This window comes from Pecten maximus, chromosome 1 (genome assembly GCF_902652985.1).
Source record: "Pecten maximus chromosome 1, xPecMax1.1, whole genome shotgun sequence".
NCBI lineage: Eukaryota > Metazoa > Mollusca > Bivalvia > Pectinida > Pectinidae > Pecten > Pecten maximus.
Window position 1 is genome coordinate 38859149 of NC_047015.1, and position 16380 is coordinate 38875528.

Here is a 16380-nt window from a genome sequence, read left to right on the forward strand (position 1 = left end):
CATCTTTTTTTGTTTATATTTATGTATTTTATTTGGATACAGCTGTTACAATTATTTCAATCTGGTACAGAGTAGTGAAGAGCACAAATGCAGATCAAGCTACAATGTAATCATACAAAGAATTTATAATTTTAATCAAATGACAGTATTAATGCATGCATTTAGTATATATATATATATTTCTATTTTGTTTTGTTTTTGTTAATCATGATCTGTTTGTGGAATGTGCCATATGTAGCAGTACCATTTTTGGAAATAGAAGCCATCAGTACTATTGTATAACATAAATCATGGATTCAATTTTCTTGGCCAGTGTTGTATTAAGATTAGGTTATGATAGTATATTATATTAAAATTTGATTGAGGTCAAACCAGTAAATATTTTCACATCAAGCTAATTGAAATCAATTTTTGAACTAGAACTGTCGCCAGGATGGCTGACTAATACCCCCGCAATCTGCACGAGTCAATGGTGAATTGGAACTGTTAATTAGAGGCAAACTAAGATAACCCAGTAATATAGTGACCAGTTGCCATAGCAACCATAATTTTGAAAAAAAAGAAAGTGGCATGCACATCTACACATGGTCCTCTATATTTGTGTGAAGTTTCATTGAAATCGGCCCTTCGGTTTAGGAGGAGTTGTCCGGACAAACTTAAAGTTATGGTTCTTATCAGAAAACCTGTTTATAGTGACCAGTTGCCATAGCAACCATAATTTTGAAGAAAAAAAAGAAAGTGGCATGCACATCTACACATGGTCTTCTATATACAATGTATGTGTGAAGTTTCATTGAAATTGGCCATTTAGTTTAGGAGGAATTGTCCGGACAAACTTAAAGTTATGGTTCTTATCGGAAAACCTGTTTATAGTGACCAGTTGCCATAGCAACCATAATTTTGTGAAAAATAAAGTGGCGTGGACATCTACACATGGTCCTCTATATTTGTGTGAAGTTTCATTGAAATCAGCCCTTTGGTTTAGGAGGAGTTGTCCGGACAAACTAAAAGTTATGGTTATCAGAAAACCTGTTTATAGTGACCAGCTGCCATAGCAACCATAATTTTGAAAAAAAAAAAGAAAAAGGCATGCACATCTACACATGGTCCTCTATATTTGTGTGAAGTTTCATTGAAATCAGCCCTTTGGTTTAGGAGGAGTTGTCCAGACAAACTTAAAGTTATGGTTCTTATCGGAAAACCTGTTTATAGTGACCAGTTGCCAAAGCAACCATAATTTTGTGAAAAATAAAGTGGCATGCACATCTACACATGACCATTAATATTTGTGTGAAGTTTCATCGGAATTGGCCCATCGGTTTAGGAGGAGTTGTCCGGACAAAATGCGTCTACAGAGAGACGGACGGACGGACGGACGGACGGACAACCTGATTCCAGTATACCCCCCCTAACTTTGTTGCGGGGGTATAAATATCAAATTACATGATGTAAATATATTGAAGTAATAAAAAAATCAGTACATCTGATGAGTGTTACAAAGTTGGAGTAGGATGAAGATGCCAATTGTCTTGGCATCCTTTACTGAAGGACTGATATGGTCAAATTAAATAAGATTGAGATACACCCATCAGATAAATCAACTGCAGTTTTGAGTTTAACTCAAGGGTTACTAATTTGTTTCCGTATAATGCATTCAATGTTTTTTCAGTGATCTTTGAAAAAGCTGTAATTTTGTGAAAAGCACTACTAATTAAAGATATATTTTCTGTGATAGATGTCTGAAGAAAACCATTTCAACATGTATTGCATTATATATACGTCCATTAACAATTGTAAGGAAAGGGCTTCAAATCCTGTTGCTGAAAAGGCATTGAAATATGTTTAAATCAAAATCAAATGTGCTATATATCAACTTGGAATTTTTTTTTTGTCCTCATGAATGTACATGTATACAAATAATTTTACTAAATTGTATTTTGGTAAAAAATCTTTATATTAAATATTTTGTCTGTCTTAGTTTGTTGTTTTAATAAAATATTGTTGTGAATTCAAAATTTGTGTTGGAAATGTGTTGTGAGCAGAATTATAATGCGAAGCCCAGGGGCCGTGGTGGCCGAGTGGTTAAGGTGTCCCGACACTTTATCATTAGCCCTCCACCTCTGGGTTGCGAGTTCAAAACCTACGTTGGGCAGTTGCCAGGTACTGACCGTAGGCCAGTGGTTTTTTTCTCCGGGTACTCCGGCTTTCCTCCACCTCCAAAACCTGGCACGTCCTTAAATGACCCTGGCTGTTAATAGGACGTTAAACAAAACAAACCAAACCAAACCAATGTGAAGCCCAGAAGAAGTATGAATTTTTCAGCTCGCCTTTTTCTAAAGGACTAGATGCAAGTTTATGCTTTTGCGTGACATCTGTCGCTTAATCTTTGGTGGAGTTTGTTTTGACTAAATAAAGCCTGGAGCATTAATGGGTGAAGGAAACTCTGATGATGTATAAAAAAGATCGTGAACTTGCTCGTCATTCAAGCCACCCTATCCCCTGGAGGCAGAGGGTTGCTACTCATGATGTAAATTTTGATATACATGTACTTTCATATTGATAAAATAATATCATGTGTAATCAACCAGATTTGATCTACAGCATCTTAGGGTGAAGTAGGTTTAATAAACAGAGTGTAGCCCTATGAGGGCAGGGGGACATGGCCCAACTCGGTAAGTTTGGATTTTGAGGTTTTTATTTTTACCCAAATTTGCTATGAATCGTCCAAGAAAGTAGTAATTTCACTTTGGAACAAAAATTAAAATCCAAAGTGGGGAAATCTGTGCTACAGTATAATTACTATAAATGACCACATAGTAATACATTCATGAGGCCGAAGGGCCTTATATGTAAAAGCTAACCAGATAATATAGAACAGTACATGTATAAGAAAATAGCCCTGCTATTTGAGATTTACCAGGTAATCTCTATCAAATCATGGAAGCATTCGAGACCCAAACTCGCATGCACACACTGGACATGAAAAGTCAAACAAATCATGCTTCTGTGATTAACAACCCAAGGGTCTGCCTTTCCCCTGGAGACAATCCCAGGATCCTAAGATGTAAACAGTTGAGATCCCAACAATATTAGTATTTAAATGCACTTGTCACCATATGTTCATAATTTGGAAATTGACATCCCCACCTCGGAACCATAATGAAGTCCAATAAGAATGAAAAGAAAATATTAATCATGTTATAATTTTCACAAATCTTGACAAGAGCACTTTTGCTACCATGATATGCCCAGACCCTTGAAGTTTAGTTACTGGATCATACCATGAAAATGTTTGAGATTACAACCAAATTCAGGGCTGTGTTGGCTGTTTCCGACACTTTATCACTAGCCCTCCACCTCTGGGTCACAAGTGCGAAAGCCATGTGGGGCACTTGCCTGGTACTAACTGTAGGCCGGTGGTATTGCTCCGGGTACTCCGGCTTTCCTTCACCTCCAAAACCTGGCACGTCCTTAAATGACCCTGGCTGTTAATAGGACATTAAATAAAATAAACCTAATCACAACCACATACCTTGCTCAACAATCCTGAGAATACAAAGACAAAAAAATACCACAAAATCAGGTTGGTTACAGAGTATACCCTAGTTCTTGTCCTAGTTCTAGGATCATGTGGAAATAGAGATCACCTCCCTGAAAATATATCTACAATTGCTGGGTTTTATGAAACAAGTGCATTCAGGCTAAAGTGGACTGGACCCAATAATATTTTCTATACTTAGGGCAGGTGTAATCGGAGCATTTTTCCTGAATTGCTTAAATATCCAGGTAAATGATACAGGTCCATTCCACCTCTTGTTACATGCTTTTCTTTCAATTCAAAAGATAAAATTCTAATAAAATGATAATGTTTTTGTTTTTTTATTACATTCAACATGACATTATAATGTAGCCAGACAGACTGTCAACAATGTCACATAATATCTTTATGATTTGTACTTCTCAGATCACAATGATTGAACACAAGTTGAGCTGAAACTAGCTTCTGTATACTTATGTTAACCACACAACAATGTCCATAAATAAGCACTTGGCATCTGTGGATCACAACATTCTTTAACAAAGCAATGTCCTAAAGTCTGGATCCAGTAGCACTACGCGTAGTATTGTAAGTTGGCCTTCTTTTTAGCCTGTACTTCTATAATGGCATCCATGTAATCTTCGTGGGCTAGCTCTGTTGCTCCTCTTCTCAAAGCAATCATACCCTGTAAAACCAAAACATAACACAATATTTGAAATTAGTCCCAGTAAGGGAGCTTATAAGATATACTTAACATTGAATAAAAAAAATAAACAATATTTAAGCATGTTTTTAGAAAGTTTTCAAAGGAAAGGAAAGCAAAAATATGCCCATTTGTATCTTTGCTGTGACCTTTTTGGCTGCAACTTAACACATATTTAAAGTGATGTCCTAAGAAGTATTAATTAAAACAATTGTCCTGAATTTTATTGCTACTTGTGTCTGATTAAGGTTGTGAGTGAGAGAGTGGCACTTACCGCCTCGACGCACACGGCCTTCAGCTGAGCTCCATTGAAGTCATCTGTACAACGTGACAACTCCTCATAGTTTACTTCTTTGCTAAAATTGAGAAATATAACAATCAGTTACAAGAGATTTTAAACACATCTTACATACGATCTATTATTAGTGGACTCTTTCTGGCTTCCATATTATTGCACTACATTCAAACTACATTTTTAGAACTATTTTTGTAAACCTTAAACAATTATTTGATGTGTAAAGGTTGTTTACCTGACGTTCATTTTCCTGGAGTGGATCTGTAGGATACGTGCCCTGGCCTCCTCATTAGGGTGAGGGAACTCAATTTTCCTGTCTAATCGCCCAGAACGGAGGAGAGCTGGATCAAGGATATCAACTCTGTTTGTCGCAGCAATAACCTGTAACAATAAGATGCCAGAATTCAGCACAGAAATCTTCCGTTCCACTTTAAACCTGTAATACTCACTCAAGTTATTATAACATCATATTTCATTAATTGGCAAAATCCATGTTTAGCAAATTCCAAATCTTCTAATATTAAATACGTCTTCAGTTCACAATGTCTTTAAATGTGAATTTATGAACATCATTATTTTTGTTATTTCCTGCTGCTAAATCTAATTAATTACATGAATTACACATGATGTACCTTGATCTGTGCATTAGGTTGAAATCCATCCATCTGGTTGAGAAGTTCCAACATGGTTCTTTGTACCTCCCTATCTCCAGCTTTCTCCGAATCAAAACGTTTGGTACCTGCAAACGGTAATGTAAGACTTGTTTTTGGTTTGGAAAGACACAAGAATATTGGTCTTTATACATTATTTGTAATGGCATTTATTTAATTGTGAAAAGCTTCTGAATCAGTTAAATAAACTTAACAACAATTGCCTTACCAATAGCATCTAGCTCGTCAATGAAGATGATTGCTGGCTGTTTTTCTTTAGCCAGTGCAAAGGCATCCCTTACAAGTTTGGCTCCATCTCCAATGAACATCTGCACCAACTGCGGTCCAGCCAGCTTTAAGAAGGTGGACTTTGTTTGTGCAGCACATGCTCTGGCCAGTAAGGTCTTGCCTGTGCCAGGGGCACCATACAGCAACACACCTGAGGATGTTCAATTACAGAACTTGGTCAGGACATAATATAAATACATGTAATCAACATAAACACTTAAACTTACACAACATTTCTTAGTTCTAACTTTATGACAACTAGAACCATATTCCAATTTATATGAGAGTTACTCCCCCAAGACAATTGCTGAAATGAATTGCTATCTTCATTTTATATGGAGTGGTATCAAACATTATGTGATCAGAAGCTTAATTATTATTTTAAACATAATGTGTCATACGTAAACCAGAAAGAGAATCACTGTCTCAGATGGCAAAAGGGTATGACTTCAAAAACATTAAACAACTTTTGAGTGTAATGATTATATCTGTGATGTTTCAAAAAACTGTATTCCTACCCTCTTCTGACTTTGTGCCATGCACATATACTTAGTCAATTTTATACCTACACAATTATAAGGTACCTAACACATAAATGAAGGATTCAAAGTTTTTCTGACACAAGTGTACTTTAAGAATCCTCTAGCTTTTAATTATTGGTGGGCCGATGATCGAAAATAATTTTTTTTTTAACAAAACTGATTATCAATGATGATTTTAAAAAGGCAATTAATACAAAATTTCTGGAGTGTTTGTAAATCTTTGGCGTCGCATATATTTGATCTTATAATTTACTGATATATATTAATTCATCATTTACAAGCAATTAAGGAGATTTAGATGATTATATTAACAACCATTAAAATGCTTTGCTTGTATTCAGTATTTAAAACATTGATAACAAAGGCTAAGAAGTGTAATAAATATAAATGTATTTGGATGTATAGAATTTTCTATAAAAGGGCAATTCTGTGTTAAATTCAGAAAACCGATGATAATCGATCGATTTTGAGTTTTCGATTAGCAATTCTGAGAGTGAAACTGATTCCTATCACTACTTTTAATGACTGAGTTCAGTAACTGCATAATACTGGTATGTACTTACCTTTTAGGAGGTTGTACACCTAGAGCCTCAAATCGTTCTCTGTGAGTCATAGGTAAAACAACTGCTTCTATTAACTGAAAATATAAAAAAGATTTATTACGCATCAATGCTTACATTTAAAGTAGGGGAAATTAATCGCAACAAGGACAAGTGTCACCAGGTAAGTGGGTTACTTGTACTTTATTTGCCGACTAGTTTCGCCTCTATATGTGAGGCTTCATCAGGACAATTTTTCAATACAATTTTACCCCATTGAAGTACTTTTTTCGGGGTTCAGTTTTTATTGTGACATAATATATGGACAATCGAAATGGGCAGATAAGCCGTTATTAGTATTGTTAACATTAAACCCAACAAGGTGATCTGGCAGCGGAATGATAGGATTGATAATCTCCGTAGAACTTAACACTCTCCGGCCCGTTCTCTGTTCTTGGTCTCTTCTTATCTAGGTTAGGTTCGGGGTTCAGTTGGTTATCTGTAGGTAGGGTAAATGCGAAGTCTGGGTTGGTTGTTAAACTCATGTTATTCGGATGGAGCGTGACCCGGTGGGGTTTAAAAGTGCTCATTTCACGGATCCAAAGATGCAGGGGCTTTAAGAGGGCAATCGTAGATTAAATAGGGAAGATAGAGCCAACGTCAGTCAAGGTAGGTGGGATCTTCAGCGGGGCAAAACTAGTCCGCAAATAGAGTATAAGTAACCCACTGGTGACACTTGTCCTTTTTACGATTAATTTCCCCTACTTTATATTTATATACATGTACTTTGTTAATCGCCCTGCATACCTTGTGTATCCAAGTTCAAGTGAAGCACCCCGCTGAAGAACCCACCTAGCTGGACTGACGTTGGCTCTATCTTCCCCATTTAATGCTTACATTTTGTACAAAGACCCTTCAAAGTAGGTAAAATGAGTCCAATCCAACCAGAGTAACAAAGGTATCGCTCCAGGATGTTGTATTATGCATGTGACAAGATTGTTGAAAATTGTAAAGTTAATAGGTGTCAGTTAACTAATGAAAAAAAATTATATAATAAATGTGTTTTCAAAGTTTTGTAGTCCAGAAAAGTAAACTGGTTCCCTTCCTTAGTTCTTTAGTCTTTACCAGGACTATGCTCCGCTCACAGAGGATATGGTTTATTTTTTTTTGATGATTTGATATTTTATTAAAGTGTTACACAAAACAACAACATACTATACGTAGACAATATACTAACGGATCATTCATTGAAGAAGTTGAAATGACCGACAAGAGTTTTTGGGTCCTTAGGCAGCACACTACAGTAGGACAGCCTAGCACATTACAGTAGGTCAGCCTGGCCATGGGCGATTTTTTTGTTAAGCAAATAACTCCTGTATTATGATATGCATAAAAAATGAAAAAAATAAATGTACACTATAATTTGGCAATTCATTTTGAAGTAGTACATACAGGCTTCACATTTGTCATTTCTAAAATAAATAAATTGATTCCAGATTTTCTGTCTTTTGGATAGAGATATTTAATTTCAAATAGGTTTCAGAAAAAGATTGTTTAGAGAATTGTGTAATTTTGGGTCAAATATCATATTTTGCAATTTTTAAGCTATATTTAAATTGTTACCTCTAAAAAACATAGAAAAAATTAGTTAACTTTTCCTTCAGAGCTGTATTAAAATTGCAAATTTTGTTTAGATATATACTTTATTAGAGGTAATATGTAGGGTTAACTGGCAATGTTTACATTATTTGGTTTAATTTATTTTGTTTGATGTATTATTAACAGCCAGGGTCATTTAAGGACGTGCCAGGTTTTAGAGGTGGAGGAAAGCATGAGCAACTGGAGAAAAACCACTGGCCTACATTCAGTATCAGGCAACTAACCCTATGTATAAGCAACCAGAGAAAAACCACCCACCTACATTCAGTATCAGGCAACTAACCCCACATGGGTTTCGAATTCGCAAATCCAGAGGTGGAGGGCCAGTGATAAAGTGTCGGGACACCTTGACCACTCAGCCACGGCGGCTCCTCTCTCACAAAGGACCAGAAGTGGGTAACCATCTTGATTATTTTATGGTTAATTTCTATGTTCGGTGACGTACATAATTTCAGACTTGAAAAACCCCAATGCACACAAAGAGATGGAATTCAGTCTCAAAAACAAATACAATATATGACCTTTGGTTGATAAACAAAGAGGATCTTGAGTTGGTTTTTTTTAAATGACTTCAGGCAATCAGTGTCCAATGCGCTTATGACTTTGATGTTTGTTTACTCAAGATTGTTACTTGCTATCGGTCCACAATAACTAGCATAAGGGAGGTAACTGAGGAAGGTGCCGGTCTACCAGAAAAAAGGAGTACACCTACCTCCTGTATCTGTTTGTCTAGTCCACCAATGTCAGAGTACTGCTCTGTAGGTCTCTCGTCTACTTCCATAGCCTTTACTCGCGAGTCAAACCTGGCAATTATAATGTACGGCACCAGATCAGTAAGTGTAATAATATTACATCAGGCAAAATGTGTTCCTGTACATTGTATACTCTAAAATATGGCTCCTTCATCAAAGGACAATTGAACATGCAAACAATGTTTACCTTAAAATTTACATAAAACACTCTAAAAGGATATTTCAATTTGACAAGCTTGGCCAACTCACACTTGAGCAGAGATTACAATAAAATCTTTTGTAGATCAATAAATATACGCACATAATGTTCTTTTACTTAGTCATGTAGAAAGTGCTTCAAAAAAAAGACCTTTAATCAAAATAAATATTACTGTATTTGTACAGTTAAAAAGAGTATTTCATATTGTTTATAGTGATGAAGTAATTACTTCAATCCATAGTTCTTGGCCCTTCATACAAATTGTAATTTAGTGTCATATAAAATATTTGGAAATATTATGCAACTGTGTACAGGTAGGTCTACTTACTCTTGAGGAAGGGTTTCAAGTACCAAGTAGGAGTCTTTGTTGACACCCTGAAACAAGCCAGTATAAGTCAGCCATTAGTAAAAAAATCATTGTCTTAATAATCTGTAAAATAAACAGAATTACCTCTCCTTACCTGTGAAAGAAAATTTCAAATGATTGGGCAATACATAGATGTTAGTCATAGATTAGTTTTCCTCACGCACTTCACAGGTACATTCTCTTTTCTTGTAACAGAAATGATTAATAGAACCTTTAAGGGCGTGTTCCGTGAACAGGAGTATCTCAAAACAAGTGCAAAAGTTTGGCTGGTCAGCATGATGCTTGAATGCTGACCAGCCAAACTCCTACACTCAGATTGAGAAACTTGGTATGTGGTACAGGCCTATGTTTGATTCTTTTTCTCAAATACTTAAAGAGTTCACAAATTGTAAGGTGCTGTGAAACTCTTTAATCATCATGGTCCCATGAAATGTGCACCAAAATTGATGATGTTATGAATTTATGATATGGTTATACTACATAAAATGATGACATTATGCTATTGTGATTGCCATCATAGCGTGCACCAGTTGTCTTTCCCTACTACATGTAAGATTGACTGATCCCCTCCCTAGCAACTGTGAGATCACTATGTGAAGAATATGAGAAAAAATGGTCTTTTCCTACCTAGGGAAAAGTAAACTCACATGTGCTTCTCTGAAAAAAAGCAGCAGCATTTTGATGGAATTGATCAAAAGACTTCATAATTGGTCTTTTAATCTAGACAACAACTCATCAACTATCAAGCTGAATTTCAGGTAGATCCCAATGGAACAGGAATCACACTATACAAAGATGACACACACTTACCACCAGGTCACCAGGATTTAATTTCTCAGGATCAACCAGTCCAATGACAGGTAGAAAATAGGTCTGAAATAAAAATGTTTCATTTGTTATACAACTTGTTTGAAAATGATCAATATCACTTCTCAGAACTACAGTCAGTAAAGCATTGTTCACCTGGATATCTAAGGTAACTGATCAATGTCAGGATAAACAAATAACAAAGTGTTACCTGTCGTGTGGAGGTTTTGATCACAGCACACTTGCCCTTCCTCTGGGCATCCAGATCAATGTTGGCCCCATCCTCTTCACCAGTCTCCTGAGGGTCCATATCCAGTAACTGAAAGTTAAAATGTTCAATCACATTAACAACAGCACAAATATTTCAAAACTAGTTTCTCTTCTTGTAAGCGTTATTGATGTGTATTTATTGAGTATTTATAGTGTAACACTTAACTTACACAAAAGTAAAATGCACTTAAATCCATCCAAAATTACACTGCAAACAAGTTAATTTCAAGTAACTCTACAACCCATGACATTAAAAATTCATGTTTGAAAATTGGGTATTTATATTAATATGACCTTATCTTGGACAGGACTCTTTCAGCGTTGGACAGGACTTTTCCCCAGAAAATGGACAACTATGTACCAGTTATGTCATAAAATGTATTTATATTTCTTCTTAAATAACATTTTAACATATTTCCAATTTGGAAAGCCATCTGAATTTATCTCTGAATATATTCTTTTCCGAATTTTTCAATAACACTTTTCCATCTGTTGAATTAAAGTTTACCTCTATGACATTGGAAACTAAATATGGCAGAGTCTTGTTGACTTTGATTTTCTCTGTATTTTCTTTTATCTTTTCCTTGGTTGCTGTTAAGTCATGGTTGATGCGGAGAATTTCACTTTTCATAATCTATGAAAACAAAGCATAATTAATAAATATTTTGTATTTTATACAAATAAGAGATGATATTTACAACAATATAGGTGGACACAGTAACGCTAGCATTTCATTATTACTATTACAATACATTCTTTGACAATCAGATAAAACTCATTCATTTTTAGCAGGGACATACATACAGAAATAGGAAAGTGTTTTATCTGTTAGTAACAATGTAGCGAGATGACATCGAGTTAACTATACTACCTTATTGTGAACCACTTTTCTAAAAACATTCTTGTCCAATTGAATCGGTAAAAAGCTGAATAAATTCCATGTGTACTGATTAAGTTTTTCCAGGAAACGATATTGAGCAATTTGCTCGAAATTTGCATAAATAATCACAGATTTTACATAATGGCCACTAACTAGTAAATAACAAATATTATCGAAATATACTACCTTATTGTGAACCACTTTTCTCCAAAAATACTTGACCAATCTTTTTCATTTTTGGATTAGTTAAAAGCTGAATAAATTCCTCATGCAATGATAAAGTTTTTTTAAACACATTTTTGTTATTAAGTTATCAAAATTTTGCATCAAATAATCAATTAAAAGCTGAATACATTTACATTGCTTGTGATAAAGTTTAATAGGAAACGATTTTGAAAAAGTTCACATCAATCAGCAAACCTTTTTATAAAATTATCCAATTTGTACTAATGTCTGCTGGTATAGTAGAAGTGATATAGTGGTAGTCACGTATTCACGGCACAGTGCACAAATACAAAAGCTCACACTATATGTCAGTCTCCAAACTAGGTGGAGTCTTGGTAATCCCTCTATGTTGTCAATATAAAAGTTGAACTTTGAAATTTACTTACTAGTTTATTGTGCTGATATTTGAATTAACAAGTAACATTTCTAACGATGTGATATTTTTTTCTTATATTACTATTCATAACTAGGTCTACATTACTTACTTTAATTTCATTTTCTAATAACTTTGTTCTTGTGACTATTTCATCTGTAGAAAGCCTCAATATCTCTTCTCCCAAACTTTCCTAAAAACAAAAATCAAAAATAAGCAAAAGGAAGTGATGAGGTAATTGAACAAATATCCAAGTATGTATAACAATACTTAGCATAACCTAGCTGCGATAACGTAGCTCTGGACAACGGACAGACAATTTCTGACAGATGGTCATCTTCTGCACAGAGCTATGATTCCCTCCCATAGCTCGTAATGTAGCAAAACAGTGAACCTCAAAAATGCTACAAATCGCAGATATCTTTTAACTTTGGAGTAATAATTCGTATAATCAAACATTTCTAATACAATTTTGCAATGTATTATCCTACCGTCTAATCTAGAAATCTTTAATTCGCATATTCTGATATCATACTGCTCAGAGTTGTCTCCGTGATCTGCCATGATACTTCTCGAAGAACTCTCATTTCAACAAATTTTATTATACAAGATGTTATAGTACAAAGGGATTTGACAACAGGCTTTGTCTATATCAGTCTTCTCGCGAGGATTCTAACCCAAATATGGAACCCGTGATCCATATATGGATGAAGCTACTACGATAAATAAATACATAATCAGAGATATTAAACCACTGTTTTGTAACATTTGTGAAGAAAGCAAATCTTACTTTGTGTAATTAGATAATTTCAGAATGAATTGACCTTCCTCCTCACCGAGGTATATAACTCTGAATCTGTTTTTCTGTTGAAATCTCGTGGGAAATCTCATTAGTATCAATTTATTTTGATTTCATTATAAGGAAATTGACCTTTACACTTGTATCAAAAGATTGCGGTATGTTTGAACCGATATCTCCTTGTGTCTTGCTCGTTTTGGATTTTACTATTAGTATTTATTGTCAAACAATGGACGTAATGTGCAGGTTTGTGGCTTGAATATTGATAATATATACCAGAATCATCAATTTACATGTCTTTTTTTTTATCCGAGAAAATTTTAACCACTGCTAAATACTGCTCGATGTGAATCACATCGGGGCTTGCTACACTATCGGCAATGGGAGGGACTTCATACCCTGCCGGAGAGCAATGTAGGCAGGGTATGAATATTCGTTCTAAGCATAACCCAGTTACTATACATCTACTACCCCCCCCCCCCCCCTTCGCTTCTTTTTCTGTCAACAGACGTATGTGTGGAACTCTGCTCATACATTACATACTTGTTTTCAACATTTATATACTTTCGAGAAAAAGATTATTAACGAGTCCACGTTGTGATAGCATTTCGTGAAAAATATGAGAAAATAAAAATGTGTCGAACGCACTATGATGACAATGTGGAATTGAAAGCGTAAATCTAAAAAACAGCAAATTAACGCCATTTGATTAAACGTTTCTCGGTATCATTGAATTTGTAATTAAGATATACACTTATTATTAAAATGCTTCAAAATGGGTCAATAAATCGACCAATATATACCTCCCCATCATCCCAAATCGCTTTATCTTCTAAAGTTGCCATTTTCGCCGGGTTCTATGTATGCATCACGTGACCCACAACTTCCGTTGCGGCGCATTCGAAGAAGTCTCCATATGTTAAGGAATCGCGTTCGTTAATGACATTATTGTGAGTTCTTTATCTAACCCACTATGTATAGACAGTGAACTATTTTGAAAGTAATATTTTTGTTGTAAAATACTACAAATAGCAATAAAAAATAAATAAAAAGTAAAATAAATAGATACTCCTTTATCATATAGTTCAATTTTGTGTTCCGTTTTTATCCATTGATTTATCAACATAATGATAAAATGTTAAATTATAATCTAATGTTGAAAAAGAATGCTTCAGAATCAATCAAATAGAGATTATTGCAATTACAAACATTGCAGATCTTGATAGTGGAATTTGCCCAATCATTTGGAGAAAACACTGTAATATTAGGCCTACATAATTGAAAATTATACAAATAAAATAAATCAAACAGTGATCATGAATGTGAGAATCTCCCTGAAACAAGAGATCACAGAGGGATCTTGGCGCCCACTATTGAATGATTCATAACTGTCAAAATGAAAGACTGATCATTTCTCTTCCTTTCCCTAATATAGCAATCTTCATTGAAAGCATTTAATATATCTTTATATAACATTATATAGCAGCGAGGCCCGCAACCTACAATTGTCAAAATCCTAGATGGCCATACTCTTTGTCATCCATTTTGTTCTTTCAATCAGACTTGCATGCACAACTGCAGACAAAGGGGGATCTCTACATTCAAATTTGAGAAAGACCCATAATAATTTATAGTACTTTAAGAAATTGTTAATGAAGTTTCAACTATCTAAATCTAAAATGGCTGCCTATCGGGCATATTGTTGTTTTCGAATCGGTCCAAAAATAAAATAGCACAACAACGGACCTAAGGGAACTTACATATGAAATTTGAGAAAGATCCTTTTAGCACTTTCTAAAATATAGCAATAACAAACATTCAACTTGTCAAAATCCAAGATGCCCGCCTGTCAGCCATGTTGTTTTCCGATCGGTCCCAAAACATGCAATATACACAACTAGGTACCAAGAGGAACGTACATATGAAATGTGAGAAATATCCCTCGTTACTTACTGAGAAATTGCGATAACAAACTTCAATTGTCAAAATCCAAGATGGCTACCTGTCGGCCATGTTGTTTTCCGATCGGTCCCAAAATGCAATATATATAACAAGGTACTAAGGGGAACTTACATATGTAATTTGAGAAAGATCCCTTCGGTACTTTCTGAGTAATGGCAATAACAAACTTCCATTGTCTAAATCCAAGATGGCCCCCTGTCAGCCATGTTGTTTTCCGATCGGTGCCAAAACATGCAATATACACAACTAGGTACCAAGAGGAATGTACATATGAAATTTGAGAAAGATCCTTTCACAATCTTCTGATAAATAGTGATAACAAACTTCAATTGTCAAAATCCAAGATTGTCGCCTGTCGGCCATATTTGTTGTTTTCCAATCAGTCTTATTAGGGATAAAAAGAATTTTTTAAGGAGGGACGGATGGACCAGGGACGCAAGGCGATTTGAATAGCCCGCCATCTGATGATGATGGTGGGCTAAAATGGCATTTTTTCTGATTTGACCAATCAAAACACTGCTTACAAATGACAATGGGGAAAATTAAAAGCCGACCTTTTATATTTTGCTATGAAAATATGATAAACAGAAAATCTAACTGTATCTTCAGTAAAACCAAATATATTTCACTTGTACAACTAATATTTTGATATTTTATAATATGTTAAATGTCAAATGCCAAGGTAAATTAATGTTTTACATATTAACCAGTCAGGTCAGGAGACCAATGGTAACACACTTGCCTTTCACTAAGTGGCGGGGTTCGATTTTCCGATCCAACATGAAAAGGTATGGGGACACCTGTACGATGACGTTTTCCCATAATATAATAAAGAACTTATTTTGTAATTGTTGTGAACTAAAACAAGAGGCCTTTGGGCCTTAACAGTCATCTGCCTTTAAAGACCTTTATACTATTGTTTACATACTGTAATGTACAATGTAGCAAGTATAGTGGCACTGTTGGCCATGGCAGCCATCTCGGATTTCAGACTAACCCGAAAAATAACAACACTTGATCAGGACCATCTCAGGATCATTTCTGGTAAGTTTGAACTGAATTCCACTGTTTGAACTTGAGAACTTTGAAATATGTTTTGTTCAGGAAATCCATGATTGTGCAATCATGTCACAAAATGGCCACCGTGGCTGCCATGTCCAACTTCTTATAAGGCTTAAAAATAACATTTTGTTGACTGCCCTTCCTTAACATCCTCACCAAATTCCAGCTCAATGGCACCACTGGAGAAGTTTAAAATGTGTTTTTCAAGATGGCAGCCATGATGGCCATCTTGGATTTCTGATCGACTCGAAAAATAACAACACTTGGTCAAGACCATCTCAAGATCATTTCAGGCAAGTTTCAGCTCAATCCCACTATTGGAATATGAGAAGTTTGAAATGTGAAAAGTTTTGCACGATGGACGACGGACAAAGCATGCTGACTATAGGTCATCTAAAACAAGAGGCTCATAGGCCTTAGCGGTCATCTGACTATAAAGACCCTATACTATTGTAGTACACATACTCTGT

At 35.2% G+C, this 16380-nt stretch overlaps 1 protein-coding gene across 1 annotated transcript; it reads right to left on the reverse strand.

Moving 5' to 3' along the window:
* Positions 1 to 3855: 3855 nt before the first annotated feature.
* On the reverse strand, positions 3856 to 13811 carry LOC117333088 (26S proteasome regulatory subunit 6A-B). The gene is made up of 13 exons (XM_033892221.1): positions 13690 to 13811; positions 12200 to 12280; positions 11118 to 11243; positions 10551 to 10658; positions 10343 to 10405; positions 9494 to 9540; positions 8927 to 9017; positions 6583 to 6653; positions 5416 to 5627; positions 5169 to 5275; positions 4772 to 4917; positions 4516 to 4597; positions 3856 to 4223 (listed from the first exon to the last, which is right to left on the reverse strand). The coding sequence occupies exons 1-13, from the start codon at positions 13729 to 13731 to the stop codon at positions 4113 to 4115; spliced, it is 1287 nt and encodes a 428-aa protein (XP_033748112.1). The 5' UTR covers positions 13732 to 13811; the 3' UTR covers positions 3856 to 4112.
* Between the last annotated feature and the right edge of the window lie 2569 nt (positions 13812 to 16380).